The 16,103-nt window shown below is 43.1% G+C and overlaps 1 protein-coding gene across 5 annotated transcripts in view; it reads right to left on the bottom strand.

Annotated features, from left to right (window-relative positions):
* Window positions 1-16,103, bottom strand: part of Vps13 (vacuolar protein sorting 13C) — a 226,901-nt gene that overhangs the window by 27,626 nt on the left and 183,172 nt on the right. For all 5 annotated transcript variants that reach the window (XM_055070805.2, XM_055070801.2, XM_055070803.2 and 2 more), the window contains 5 exons: window positions 15,288-15,426; window positions 12,033-12,155; window positions 9,772-9,884; window positions 2,924-3,083; window positions 493-627 (listed from right to left, as the gene is read on the bottom strand). In XM_055070805.2, coding sequence (XP_054926780.1) covers window positions 493-627; window positions 2,924-3,083; window positions 9,772-9,884; window positions 12,033-12,155; window positions 15,288-15,426 — 670 coding nt within the window. The remainder of the gene's footprint in view (window positions 1-492; window positions 628-2,923; window positions 3,084-9,771; window positions 9,885-12,032; window positions 12,156-15,287; window positions 15,427-16,103) is intronic.

Below are 16,103 nucleotides of genomic sequence, written 5' to 3'. Positions count from 1 at the left end.
ACATGCGGGCACCAGCGATTACTCTGGAACGTTTGATGGCTCGTGTATAAAAGCCGACTCGCTTGACCAGTAGATCAGGTTTCGACCATTGCCGACTGTGTTCACCGCTATCGTTGGGCTTTAATTTAAGCGTAGCCCGTTTTTGTGGGCCCAATATAAGTTGGTTTCCTCTTTCACAGTATTGCTACTGTGTTCTTTACCGTCACTACTATGTAACACTTGATATCACAAGCATCCTCTGGTGCCGAGTGACAAGTTGTCAATTTTTGGCAATTTTTTCACGTGTGTGCGTGCTCAGTTTCTTGTAATTTTGACAAGAAAATAATACACAATTACTTCCACCAATATTTTTGCACTTCTAAAAATTTTTTTGGAATTTGTCAAGCGGTTAATTACCTCAGTACATGGCCATTTTAGTATTTCACACCTAAATATGACAGGACACTGCAATTTCTGGCTGTGTCAAGAAACTACGATTTCAAAAACGGTCACCTGAAGCAAGTGGAGCTTGGCGTGAACCATAGTCTGGTGTTGAGACTTCTTGTACGTAGCCCAAATGCCAGGCCTGGCAAGGCGCCGCAGGTCTTTCTTGGGATTCGACATAACCTTCATCTGCTTGAAGTCCACCTGAAAACAGCAAGGTTCAAACAAGAATGCCTGCTTTCTAGCAGAATGCTTTAGCACTGAAAGGGCTCCAACTGTACGTAACCAGCCGTACAGAGACAAGATCAAAGAAGCAAACAACCATGCGAGCTGTGAAATACAGACTACACATTATACGGCAGAATCTCAGTGATACAATCATGCCTGATACAAATTTCGGGATGATATAAGTTTTTGAAACGTCTCTGCCCAAGTCCATTAACTTATGTGCTAAATTTCAAATGTTACAAACCCCTTTTCATGCCATTGCAAACAATACAAACAATCGAGCTGCTGTGCGATCCCTGGTTGGGCCGGTAAGCAGGCGCCAGCATGCAGATAGTGCCAGGTACTGTTGTAACACCGGCAGTGTAGTCGCTTCGATACACCGGTGACATTCCTGTTGCTAGGGTGACCTACACAACTCCACCATGGCTCCACCCCAAAAAAAGAAAGAAAGAAGAATCTTTTGTTTTGTGCAGTACATGCAACTTGTTGGCTGTTTTCAAATACCTTGTAATGTTATCCGGAGCCGCCGATCACACCCGAATCAGTCTTGCCACATCAGCAAGATTGGTGGCATTTGCTTCCACACGTAGCCTTATCTCTCTATTCCACATCCTCCGTCATCTTTGGTACTCAATGACAATTTGATACTTTTCTACCTTTGCACACGTCAGACCGTACGACACAAAGTAGCTTCGCCGCCACAAAGAGAAGTAAACAGATTCCCTTATGTTGCACAAATCATGTCCTTATCACAGTTGGGCAGCAGCTAGGATGCAGCAACAAAAGAAACTCGAGATAATCAGGCAGATTTCGAAATAACGGCCTTGGAAAATGCAAAGTGTGCAGCTCACTGCAGCCAAAATGTGCACTAAACAAGCGCACCGGCGATTCAAATTCACGTCAACCAATAGGAGTGCTCCCTGTGTGCCATGCGACTGCAGTAATGATTTGGGACACTAGTTTCTGCTATTCGCACTTGCTTTTGTTGCTTTTTATTTCTGCATGGAGAAATACAGTGCTGGATCTAGCTGAATCTTCAATCTCTTGCATTTACGGTGATACCAAGATGGTGGCGCTGGGTCAGCACAAAGCCGTGCTTGCGCAATCAACGGTGCTATAGCACCTTCAAAAGCCCGATTTTCTTCCCGATTTCGAAGACAACAAACAAAATAAGTGCAGTTTTCTTAAATTCTGCTGCGTATCTCTTACATATATAAATATTTCGCAGTGAGATAAAGGAAGGATTGCAGAGTTAAATATTAATAAAAATATTGAAACATTTTTGAGCAATTCGGCTATTTCATTGCCACATCCCACCTTAATTTCCCAATTTTTTAGATGTTCTTGGGTGACACAAATTTCTGGTAATAGAAGGTTTTGCACCATCCCGAGAGATTCATATCATCGAGATTCTACTGTATAGTACTCAAGAGCGTTAATAAGTCCATCGATCCCACATCACAAGTTCATGAGCAGTTTGGGCCGATCCAGAAACCACAAAGAAAAGTCCATGCGCTATTGAGACAAGACATGTTATAGTGCTTGCAAGCATATAGTCAGTCCATTTGGACCCTTTGTCACTAGTTTACATGTAGCTTTTTGAGATATCAGTGGCAAAGCACTATTTTGGCCAGTTCCTATATAGGCTTCAGTCCTAGAGTGAAGTTATGATGGATCAGCTCCAATATTTGCGAAGTACAGAATTTTTTATTTCATAACAAAAATACTAAGTGTACTGCATCCAGTATTTGTTTCATAAACGGCCTGTCTTCGAAACACTGAATCTATGATGCTCCGAACTGGAGCTCATTCATATTTCCCAAATCAGTAAAAAAATAGAACAGTCCCCACGGTGGTTCATTTCAGTGGAAAAAAAATCAGCCCCCCCACAACATAACAATGTGAACCACTTCTTTTTAATGAAACAGCACAGAAATAAAAGCAAGGGAACAGGCCCCATTCTGGAGATGCAACAGTGCGGCAGTGCTTGCGAGAATAACGAAGGCCAAAAAAAGTAGGAAATGAAATAGACTGTCACAAAATATGGCTCCCAGTTCAGATTACAAAGGAGGCGCCAAATAAAACAACAGATGAAGGAAGGAGACACGAGACACGTAGGCGCAGGGAGCGCCTACATGTCTCGTGTCTCCTTTCTTCATCTGTTGTTTTATTTGGCGCCTTCTTTGTAATTATGCATAACCAACTCGCCCACCAGCACGTTCCCAGTTCAGAGTGCCTGTGTGCGACAACATGGCCCCCTGGCATGCCTCACCTCGTAGCCATTGACCATGAGCACAGAGGGAGGGTCTCTGTCCAGCCGGCGCAGATTGTTGTAGCGCTGGTACTGCAACTCCAACTGGTTCGACTCCTTGGTGGACACAGCCTTGTAGTAGTTCTTCGTCTCCTTCTTGGATTCCCACTTCACACCAGAACTGCATTTCAACGAGGGGCACAAACTACAGTTAACCTTCAACATAACAAACTTCAGTATAACAAAATTCACTATATAAATAAGTATTCAATTTTTCATTGCTTTTTCCCATAGAGCACCATGTATTTAGAATCTCAATATAATGAAGTGTGTTCATACACAATTTCAATATACCGAAATGTTACTGCCGCCACCAAGGAATGCAGAGACAATAAACGAAAACTTTCATAGATCCAGATGGTCAAATGGTTTGGCTTACAAGCAGCAGCTTGACAAGAGCACATCTTTCAAACTGTGTGCTGGCACAGAGAATCATCGTGTTCCATATACAGTCTAAGTGCAATAAGATCCTATCGCACCCTCCAAGCTTTATGTTTTGGATGCGAGTGAAAGCATACTAGAGTGAGCCAAAAACGATGGTGGCTTTATGAGCACTGTCTTACTGCATGAGCAGGGGAAAGGGGCAGAGGGGAGAGAGCTCACGATAACGCAAACAGGCGCGCATGAGAGATAGGAGAGAGAGAGACGGAGCAGGTTGGCGCATGTCACCTTTTCTAGCACGGCCGCGGCTGCATATGGTTGTAGCCTTGAGTTTCTCGAGGTAATTTCAAGTTTTGGAGAGGCAGTGAAGGGAGGAGCAGGGAAGTGAGGGAGTGAAGGGAGGAACATTCGCTCCCTGCTGCCGGTGCTTTTCAAAATAGCATTATTTCACTGTGTGCGATGCTATCAGCCACGAGGGCAGAGTGGATACGAAAGTGTGGCTGGCTTCCCTTTGTACCACCGATATGAAGACATCGTTGACACGGTATGAAACCGTACCTTTCATCGCTGACTCTCAAATTGAACAAAATTTATTACTTTATCATTCAAATTTGCTTTTTTCGACTGCTCAATAAATTGAAAAATTTTACGGCCCTTTCCGTGTGAGAAAAATTCATCGGCAACTGCAGTTACTTGCATAAAAGGTAGAATTTCAATACAAAAAATTTTTTATATAACAAAGGAAACTGCCTATTTTACTGATTTTGTTATATCAAAGTATAACTGTATAACTCCTGCCATGCTCTATATATGTGTGATACCACTTCGAGGCAAGTAGTGTGGGAATCATTATTTTTGAGACCGAATCAATTTGAACCAAGTAGTGCCAGAAGCGAATCAAATTACACATTGAATACTTTGCAAATAGTTTTTGAGTTATAAACAGACATTCCCACCATTATTATAAAATGATGTTGGAATCCTCGTATACAACAGAAGCTCATTCACACATTGTGAAAAAAAAAATTGAAGAAAAAACTTACTATATGGAAAAATGTACGACTCGGAGTCCCTAGAAAACTTTCTTTACACTCGCAACCCTTTAATGCCAAACCAGCACAGATTCTGCCCTGGATTGTCAACCATCACGCAGCTTATGGCAGTTGTCCATGACATCGCATTTAACATTAACATCAACAACTGTAGCCAGACGATTATGTTATTATTACACCTTTCGAAAGCATTTGATCATGTATGCCACCGTAAATTATTAGTAAAATTACGAGGTTTTATTGGGGATGGGGAAATTTTAGACCGGGTAACAGATTTCTTAACAAACCGGACACAATTCGTACTATGTCAGCATACGGAATCTGCGACAGTGCCGTCACATCGGGCATCTCCCAAGGATCCGTGTTGGGGCCACTGTTATTTCTCATTTTCATTAACGACCATAACCAGAAATATTGATTGCAACATCAAACAGTTTGCTGATGACTGCATTATCTACCAAACAATTAACACCTAAGAAGATAATGTTTTGCTTAGCAATTCACTAGACCAGCTAAATGAATGGTGCAAAAAATGGCAAATGACGATAAACGCAACTAAATCCGTTTGCATGACGGTAACAAGAAACAAACAACCTTATGATTTTCTGTACATTATTAATGGCACAGTGCTTACAAAAGTTCACCGGCATAAATACATAGGCATCACACTAACTTCTGACCTGAGATGGGATGCGCACATTGGCAACGTGACCTCGAAGATATTACGCAAGGTACTTTATCTCCGAAGATGTCTCCACCTCGCTACCACGTAGACTAAGCTTCTCGCATATACTACTTTCGTTAGACCGGTGTTGGAGTACGCGAACACAGTTTGATTTCCCCACTCAGTAACTAATACATAATGAAATTGGAAAAAGTACAGCAAAAAGCACTGCAGTTTATTTACAACAAGTATAAGCACACAGATTTGCCCACTAACCTTGCGGCTATTTCGGGTTTAGCGACACTATCATCAAGAGCGAAACAAGCACGGCTCAAATTTTTATTTAACTTGATTCACAACTATTATAAAATAGACTTAACAAAATACATATGTTTTTCGCAGTCACGATCATCGAGACATAAACATGTAGACACTACAACAGAATATTCATGCCATAATGACACATTCATGTACTCTTCGTGATAAGGGAATGGAATCGCCTCGACCCTTCAGTCATTTCTGCAGACTCATTATCCCAGTTCACATCACGGTTAGAATCCATATCAAGCAATCAGTAACACAGTCTTATTCACATAATATGCTTTCCAACTCTTGTAAGCCATGCTGGTTATCGTGAAGGTGTTTTCTGTAATTGTTGTCCTTGTTTGCTATCATTTTCATTATGTATTCGTCGTATTGCTGCGCATGTCTACTAGACATGCGATATCTACATACATATATTTTTAGATACGTATTGTTACCTTGTTCCTTTGCGTTTCTTGTTGACTTATTGACACGCAATTGGTAGGTGCACTTTTATTGCCGTGTATTTCATTTTTGTATGCACACCTGCTATGGTCCCTGATGGGACAGGCAGTATTGAAAATCAAGATAAAATATGGCACATTCAACTCTAGTTGACATCTACGCAAGGCAAAGCGTTGCGCAAATAGTTGCAGCACGAGACGCCAATGCATGCCGAGCTGGTGGGACCCAGGTGGCTCAAGACACGCACTGCCGTTTTTGCAGCTTCGGCAAGCTTACAGTTGAGCTACTCAATTTCAGCCCGAGTCAGCAGCTTGTCCAGGCAATGCGTTTTGGAGTGAAGTTTTGACGTGCCGAATGGGTGAGAACTGTTGCAGCACGAGACGCCGACACTCATCCAGCTGGTGGAGCCCGAGTGGCCAGAGACACCCACTGTTTTTGTGGTTTTGGCAAGCTTACGTTTGCGCTCTTTGAATTCTGCCTCGGTCAGCAGCATCTGCGGGCGGGGCATTTTGGCAGGAAGCTTTGACGTACTCACTCTGTGAGAATCGTTGCAGCACGAGACGCCAACATGAGTCCAACTGGTGGGACTCAAGCGGCCCATGATATGCTTTGTCGTTTTCCCACGTGTAGCGTTTTAAGACAGTGACGGGAAACAGACACAAAATAACCTGATGGCCAGCCCTGGAATACGATACTGTCACAGCGAATCTTGACACTGACATCATGCTGCCTGCAGAAGGAAACGGCAACGTGCTTGAGTTATCGCCTAATAAGTGTGCAGTACGCTTCCAATGGCACTAAGCTGTGTGTGCTGTGAAACCAAGTGAAGATGCTTATTGCAACAGGGTTGGCAGCAACGGCAGCTGGCATGGAAGATTTCCTGGCATCAGAGAGGAAACTGAATGCGTGTGGGTATTTTCACGCAACAACTGCAGGGAAGCTGCAATGCCGGGCGCTTAGTGCTCTCGATCACATGTGCTTCGCGCATTTTCTCGTTCATATCTAGTGGCTGGAAACTATCATACGATTGCAGTTTAGTGATGGACTGAACATTGTGGCTGAAATATTGTGCTTTCTGGAAATGTATTAACCAGCAAAATAGAAGCATATTCATATTTGGTCATATTTTGTGTTCTTGATTACAAATGCTGGCGCCAGGAAATCGTACTAAATGGGATTGTATCAAAGGGGTTCTACTGTATTCAGAATGTCAGCAAGTTCCCAGTGATTACATGTTAAATTATGAAGTGTTGTTTATTAAAAACATAAAGCATTATGACCAAATAAGCAGTTTGTTCATATACTCACGACTCTTTGGCGAGTGCAAATGATAGCGGTTTAGACAGAAACATACAGTCAAATCTCAATATAACGAATCACGCGGGACTGCCAAAAATCGCTCGTTATGTTGAAATATCATTGTAATGAAAAACTTGCGGTTATAAGCCAGTGGACAAACCTAGAAATGAAAATCATGTACCTTGGCAGTAGACGCGTCTGGACAAGCATACTCTCAAACAAAAATGTTTCACTCACTTCAAAGCTGCTTTATTTGAAGAAATCGGTGGTTTTTCTTCTGGCGCGTGCAGCACGCACGACCGATTAGGAATGAGTCTACATCTTCCACTTTGTGCGATACCTCAACGGGTGCGTCATTACACCAAGCGATGAAAGTGCGGGCTTTGTTCATGTACCCACCATCAATGTTCGACACAATCTCATTTTCTGTGTTTGGTGGCCCACAGTAGTCTTCCTAGGGTCGTCATTGTCACTGGAGACGTCACGAACGCAGTTAACAATCTCTTCGGTTGTTAGTTTGGCCACCATTAGTGCTGCACTGTCGCTCTCCACGTAGTCGTCGAAGGAAGAGACAGCAGGCAGCAGTTCCGCAACCTCAGTCCACAGGTCTCCTGGGTTGTTGTCGGTCACCTCCAGGTCATCTTCAAGCTGCACAGGCGCTTTGACAAGCCCCGTGTTTCACCAGCAGTTGCTAATGGCGGATGCCTTTAAGTTCCACCAGCCTCCTGTGAGCATTTCCACTGCCTGATGAATACAGATTGCAGTCGGCTGCTTTAGGCGAAGGTTGATAATCAACCGCTGTACAAGGCACTAACAAAATTCTGCTTTCACACTCCTTCTAATGCCCTGGTCTAGGGGTTGCAGCAAGGACATGTTTGGTTGCAGAAACTCCAAGCGAATGTGCGTCAAGCGAGCATTCACAACATGAGCAGAGCAGTTGTCGACAACCAGTAGAATTCTTCGGTATTCCCTTCTCGTTTGGTCCTCGAGTTTGATGAGCCACTCGTAAAAGAGTTCACTGGTCATCCAGGCTCATTTGTTGATGCAGTAGTTGTACAGTAATGACATGATGTTTTTCATGCAGCGAGGCTTCGCATACTTGCCGATGACGAGCAGTTTAATTTTCTTCGTGCCTGTTGCATTGCAGCAGAGCAGGACTGTCACGAGAAGATGCGACTTCTTACCTCCTTTGCACTGCTGCCCTTTGAAGTGCATCGTCCGGTCTGGCAGGAGTTGATAAAAACATGCAGTCTCACCTGCGTTGAGTCTTCAGAGTACAATTCTGCCACCCCTAGAAAACGATCATTGAGACACGAATCCGCGCCTTTTCTGTCAGCAGCCTTTTCCTCACCTAAGAGTACCTGCCAAGTTATCCCGTTTCTTTGGCAGAAACGAAAAGGCCAACCTGCACTGGCGTCGAACCCAGTTATTTCAAGTGCATCGGAAAATTCGCAGGCTTTTTCTTGGAGCATTGGGCCAGACACAGGAATGTTTTGCAGTCTGGCATTTTTGAACCACGTGAGAACAGCTTGGTCCACATTTTGTAGGTTTCCCAGTCGCAGCCGTTTCCTCGTAGGAGCGAGTTGCAATTCCCGGTGAAGCTTAAAAATCTTGTCTCTATCCTTCATAATGGTCGCGACAGTCAACGGGGCAACGCCACACTGTTTCCCTGCATCGATTTCCTGCAATGCGTCCAGTTTGTCGTGCAGCGAACACAGCTTTCGATTCTTCTTGGTGCCGTCGCTAGCTACATTCATCGTTGGATCTCGCGCGAACATCGCCAAACCTTTGTCGTGAAGTTCTTGGTGAAGTTTGTGATGAAGCAGTTGGCACTCGACATGGTGACGATGATAGCTACTGCGACATGGTAATGATGATAGCTACTGCACTCGCGGTTTCTGTTTCATGCGAGAGTTGCGGTGCTGTTACTTTTAGCCGAATTCGTAATATGTACTGATGTTCCTTGGTTATAAAGGGGAAAATAAACTATGTGCGTTATTGTGAAATATGACGTAGTAGTATTTAGTAGTACCCATTTGTAGCAATTGCTACGAACGGGTGGAAGTCTGATTTTCCCTTTATTATTCTGGAATATACGCCATATTGAAATTCGCAGTTCTGAAATATTTTTACATTGAAGAGATAGGCAATCTGGCGAGGATTTTTCAAATATTCGTAAATGTTAGAAATTCATTAATGTGGGGTTTGTAGCAACGAGATTTGACTGTAGCGTGCTCTGCTACTTAACTTTTCATGTTTTATGTCTACTAAGCCCACTGGGATGAATGTTTATCACAGTTCTGCTGCAATTTTTTTGTTTGATAGCCTTCAGTTGACAGCATAAATTACTCTAAATCTATTTTAAAAAATATTTGCATTTACACATAATGACTATTTGATTTGAAGACCAAAATGAATATGGTAATACTTCGTTCATTATTCAAAACATTAAACAATTCGTACATCCATAAAGGCAAGTGAAAAAAAAAATAATGGGAACAAAGTGCGAAGAAGTGTGGCACAAAACAGGCCAAGCATTGTACTAAAATTGTCTAGCTGCTCTGCACCGAGTATCATGCCTGCAAAACATACACCTTAACATTTTATCAGAGCTAGCAGTTTTTGCGCTTGATGTGCATACTAACCCTGTGATGGAGATGTATATGATCTCTCTCCTGGGTATGGCAGTAACCAGAGAGATGCCAACCGCTTGCACGTTCAGCACCATGTCATAGATGTTGCGCTCCAATGCTCCGGACTGAAAAACACAAATAAGCATGTCAGGAAGGCAAATCCTAGAGTGACAATGTAAATTAATACTTTGAGAACAAGATCTGAACAAGTGATTAGACAGTTTGGTGTGCAGTGATAACAGTTTTCATTAGCGAACGGGCGTACGAGTACAGAAAATCATGCAGCCAGACCGAACCCAGTCACAGTTATTTCCTCACGTGCACACAACAAGCTGCGCTAAAGTTAATGAACCAAAAGGACCACCGATTTACCTCAAAGCAACATATGGGATGTAACAGACACTGTGATGAAGGCTTCCTGATAAATTTTCACTAGCAGGGCTTCTTCAATGTGCAACCATATTTCGGTGCACAAGTATTTTTGCAATCTTCCCCTGTTAGAACATGGTCACCGCAATCAGGAGTAAAACGCACTAACTTGTACTCAGCATCAAAATGCCATAGGCACATCCACCATGGCATTGGCGTAGTCAGGTGGGAGGTTTGGGCAGACGAACACCCTCCCCCCCTCACACACACTCGCATAAAAGTTATCAAGAACGAAGTTCGAGAAAAATTACAGACATAGGGAGAGGGGCTCATCACTGCCCAGTCACTCAATACTAGATGGCTGTGGCTGTCACCTAGCTAAGGTTCCCCTACCCTGTCATAGCACGTACTGCTTGCTGCTGACAGCCTATCCTAACTAAATGTCTTGGCAATTTTCAGAACAGCTGGGTGTCAAGAGACAACACTCAAATCTTTCACAGTTACTAGCCCTAATTTTACTGCAAACTACGAATTCTGCAATTTTAATAAAGGCTTCTAACACAGAAAGCAGCCCTGCTTCAGACTGTCTGCCTCATCAATTCCCAAGTGTTCTCAAATAACAATAAGCGCTATGTGATGACCACAATACAATGATAGCCAGTTACTTCCAAACATCTCTGAAACAGCTGGACAGCAGGCCACTGAAAGTGAGTGAAACTTGCATTATATAATAATATCAAAGTTCCAGTGCGAAGGTTTGTTCCTGTATTTTTAAATGCAGAATAATATAGCATGCCTACAAGGCCAAAAGTGAGACTGAGTGATAGGTGACTTGCGAAATAGTGCCCGCCCTCTTCCATACATAGCCTTGGCCAAACCACTCTCTAGAAGACCTGGTTGGAAAACAATGCACATCTCCACTTTTACCTGGGCTGCAACAAGTATGGGCTGCAAACAAGAAGACACACGACAGTGCACTGTCTTGTTTTTTTCAGCCCTGTTTTTAATGCCGTTCCTTTTTCCAAGTCATGTACCAACTAGGTCGTCAACATACATTATATAAGTGCATCAAGTTGTAAATGAAATGTTAGTTATCTTTTAATATCATCATTTTTAAAAATAGCAAAAAAATAATAGCATAATTTGATATTAAGCGGCTGCATCCCTTAGCAACGAAAAGCTTTTGTCAGAAGTTAAGCGAAGTGTTGTTTAAACAACACAAAAATGTGCATTCTCATTGTGAAAGCATTCTTGTCCGGGGAATGCTTGTCCGGGGAGTGCCCGGGAAGTAGTGGCTGGCAAAGACATCCCCCCCAAATAAATTTTGGCTACCCCACTGCACCATGGCAAGTGCACAGGTCACCCACGAAAGTCAGTCACTGAAGTGCTACCAAAAACAACATTGACTGAACAAAATGTGCTCATTTCCAAGCTTTTATACACAAGATCAGCAAACCCACAACCAACAGTGCAGTGACTCAGTCTGATGGCTGAAAGCACTTGCTTTCAAGACAGAGGTAAACCAGCGAAACTATTCCACTATTAACCTACTGATGGTGCAAGCTATAAACGCATGAAACAGCATGTCCTTTTTGCTTTTCACTAGATGTTGTGTCGTAATATGGATCTCAAGCTTCTTTGCATAATTTTACCGCTAGCATTGAGTCCATCCAATGATGCTGGGTACCTTGCTTCTTTCTTTCCTTTCTCCATTCTTCTTTTTTATTTTTATTATTTTCAATCGATGTTCAAAGAATACATGCATTGGAAGAAAGGAATGGTCTCCAATTTTGTCATATTTTGCTACAAAAGCCCACACCAATGCTTAGGGCTTACGCGAGTGGGCACCGGACACCAAACCCACAGCTGAAAGAGCCCCCAACAGCCAATGCTCCGCGACTGACCTCTTGTATCTTGAAGACCAGGCCCGAGTCTTCAGTGAAGAGCAGTGTTCGCTGCCTGCCATTCAGGAATGCAATCCAAAACAGCTTGCGGTCATCCTTAAGCTGGATCTGGTCGCAGTCATCCTGCAAACAAGTCATCACATGTGGGCAGCTGCTGTGGACACCGGGGAAAAGCAACACCATATTTACACAACTTTAGGTAGACTCAAGTATGAGTCGACCCCCTCTTTTCGTACGTCAGGAACAAAAATAAAAAAGGGCATACATATTGATGGATGCATGATGCATTCCACAGCTACAATTTATTAGTTGCTGGACTACTCGTTCTCACTCGTTCCATCGTTTTCACTAGAGCTGTCGTCATCATGGCTGCTGCAGTCCCACAGCACATTGTGGTGCAGCGAAATCCTGCACTTCGCAAATGACCACACCACAACATTGCATGGAACAACAGCTGTGAATGCCGAAAGCACAGAAACGCACAAAGCCGTCGGGGAGCCTCTTTTCACAAGCTTGGTTGGCATAAGTTTGCAGCCTTCTGCCGACAGCCACTTGTACTCACGGCGGAGCAGGTCTTAAAAGGCTTGTTCACACAAACATAGAGGCGTTGGCCTCTATGTTTTCTAGTTGGCCCTAGTTTCTATGTCTAGTTGGCCCGTCCAAGTGCCGGAAAACCACGAGCCTGTGTGTTTGCCATCTCCATAGCTCTGCTTTCAATTTGGCTGTGGGGTGGCCACGCAAGGAGTCTTGAGGAGATTGGGAAGGTGATCTTTAAGGGATGCCCCCAGCCTCAGAAGCCATGCCAGGTGGTGCCATTTGACCACCATGTTGCCCGTCATGTAGCACAACTACACCTTGGTGGAATGCTTCCGATGCCATTGCCTTTCACTTGAAGACAATGTATCGGTGGAGTGTTGTACTATTTGCCAAGCATGACAGCGTGACAGCAAACCAAAGCTTTTCACTCCCAGTTGAGGAGCTCCACCTCACAAGCTCCCTTGATGTTCAACCATTGTGTTGCTTGTCATGTCAAAATACATGGGAGTTGGATCAGCGTTGCCAACCTGACCGAGCAAGTATTGTCACGAGTTGTGGAGCTTGAGAAAATGCCTATGGAAGGAGAGGACTTTCTCCTCGTATGTGGCAGGCAGCTTCTGGCACACACCAGTATGCCGACATAGAGAGAAGACAGCAGTCTTCAAAAACTTTGATGCCCAAGACCTGCTGGCCTTGAAGTTTAATTTAAGTATTTCCACTTTTGAAGCAAAGACCCGGGCTTGTTGCGTGAGAGAGAGAGAGAGAAACAACTTTATTGAACCGAGCTCGACATCTTTTTAGACGCCGTCGATGGAAGTGGTTCTCTCTTCACGGGACCCATATGCTTCCCTAGCCGCCTGGCCCCTGGAGATCAGGACGAGCTGGTCTTCCAGGGCGGTGCTGGTTAGTAAGGTCTCCCATCGCTCGGTAAGGGTGGATGAGGGATAGGGTAGGGTAGCGGGGCAGATAAGAGGTGACCACGTCACAAGTCACTGGCCAGGACGGATCGCGTATTTCAGTGACGTAAGCCGCAAGCTTCACCTTCAGCTCTGGTTAACTTCCAGACTTTGGCCCGTGGAAACCTCTTCGCTTGCCATCACAGCTGAAAATTTTGCCTGACTGCAGCCACCACACCACCCGTTCCAAAACATCGAACTTGCAGCCCACCGCACAGTTGTTTGCTTTTTCGATGTAATGAATGGCAGCTCTCTTGGCCATCACCATAAACAAGTGCCAAATGCTTATGGACCTGGAGCACTCATGACAATCAATGAAACACGACAATAAAACGTGGCTGGTAGTGAAGTCAAATGCCTCAAACAAAGGGAAATGCTCAAGCAGCTGTCGGTTCTTCAATAACTATTGATATTCCCAAGAAGCGTTGCTGTTCCGAGTGTCGGTGCCTTCGTGACTGGAACAGCAGCTTTTCCATCAACTATCAATGCTCCTGTGAGCATCATTTGCACAGTAAAAGATTCTGAAAAAAAAAAAAAATGAAATCCTCCAGAACAAGCACGCGGAAAGCAAACATAAAATTGTAACCACGTCACAGTGTCCCTGATTTTTTGCCTGTTTCACCTTTAATGACAGTGCCATGCTTTAGTTTCAATTGTAACTTGAGGGGGGGGGGCCCTCATTTGTATTTAAAAATTTTGACAAATATACGTTGACTTACAACTGTGAATGTGAATATGGTACTAAGACACATTCCGTTTACCCTGTATCCAAGTCTAATTTCAAAAACATGCGATCCAAGCAAAGTAGCGAGAGATTATACTATATATGAAGTGTCAATTTACCTTGTCACATTATGTGCACATTCACCACATATACCACATGGCCATGTGCACAATAACCAGCCTTTATTGAAAATTTTCACAATTACTTTTCATATGACCTTTTCTCTTACACAGTTTCTCTCATAACAGTTGAAATAAAAAAAAAATTGCAGTTACAGAATTAGTGCCGACAGCGCCTTGGATATACATTTTATATATATATATATATATATATATATATATATATATATATATATATATATATATATATATATATATATATATATATATATATATGTGTATACATATCCAGGGTGCTGTTGGCACTAATTCTACAGATTGGCCAGTGGGTACATTCGTCCAACTCACTTTACTGTGTCGAAGTGTGTAACCTCAGCAGCAGTGCTAAAATATATATATATATATATATATATATATATATATATATATATATATATATATATTTGGCTGTGAGGCTCCCTGAGAAGCACTGCTGCCGAGGTTACACACTTCGACACAGTAAAGTGAGTTGGACGAATTACTGTGTCGAAGTGTGTAACCTCGGCAGCAGTGCTTCTCAGGGAGCCTCACAGCCAAATATATATATATATATATATATATTTTAGCACTGCTGCCGAGGTTACACACTTCGACACAGTAAAGTGAGTTGGACGAACGCACCCACTGGCAAGTCCGTTCTACAAGTGTCACTTAACATTTCTCTCTATCAGCTTGCCTATAACACTAATGCTGAAGTGCACTCGATCAAAGTGACACTAAAATTTCCCATCTGAATGGGTACAAGCAATAGTTGACAGTAACTGTTGCAACTAATAGTCCCCCAAGTAATAATAAAAAAAAAACTACATTGAAGGCCTGAAAATTGGTCCACTTTATATACAAAGGAAAAGGTTAGGCAAATGAACTTGTAAGAACGCACCATAAGCAGCTCAAGTTTATTGAGCTTGGCACAGTCGGCAGGGCCCCACAGGAGGCAGCGCTTTGACATTGGATTGTCCCAGGTGTAGTGCGCTGCCGTCTTCGGTGGCAGGGAGTAGATGGACATGTCCCTGTAACCACTGCATGCGCAGAGAATCGCATTCAACAAACGCAATCTCATGTGCAGTGCTCATAACTGCCCAGATAATCAAGGTTGCCAGACAAACAAAGAAAGAGTAGCCAAGAAGTAGCCAAACTGAGTTGTCAATGAGCAAATGAGCAAAATAGTCAAGAGGTTGTAGCTGGACTGACAAAATGACCACATCATGTAAACTCTGTGCCAGTAGAACTTGTTCTGAGCCTCGTTGGAGGCTGTTGAAGGACATGTTTACTGCTGAAAAGATGGAGCACAGACAGCAACAAAAACGATGACACTGGCGGTGTTGTCATTTTTGTTTTCGTCAGTGTTTCGTTGTTTTAGTGGTAAGCATGTCCTCTGTGCCAGTAACTGAGCCTGTGAGGTGGCTTGAACTGATCGTCACAGCATTGAGAGTGCTTCATGTCAGCAATTATCTCTGAAAAGAGAAATATGTGGAGCGGCATATAGAATCATATTGCTATATAGCGACTATATAGTGACATGACTACAAAAAATAAAGTACAGACAAACCTCACATAACGAAATGGTATACAGTGAAACCTCATTACTACAAACACCACATTAACAAACTTTTCAGAAATCCCCTGTTGACTTTTTATGCTTTCCCTGCAAAAATATTTCAGTACTATGAACTTCAGAATAGCAAATTTTTCAGAA

The sequence above is a fragment of the Dermacentor andersoni genome, chromosome 5 (assembly GCF_023375885.2).
Source record: "Dermacentor andersoni chromosome 5, qqDerAnde1_hic_scaffold, whole genome shotgun sequence".
NCBI classification, from domain to species: Eukaryota; Metazoa; Arthropoda; class Arachnida; order Ixodida; family Ixodidae; genus Dermacentor; species Dermacentor andersoni.
The sequence above is the reverse complement of the archived record's forward strand: the minus strand, read 5'-3'. Positions and strand labels throughout refer to the sequence as shown.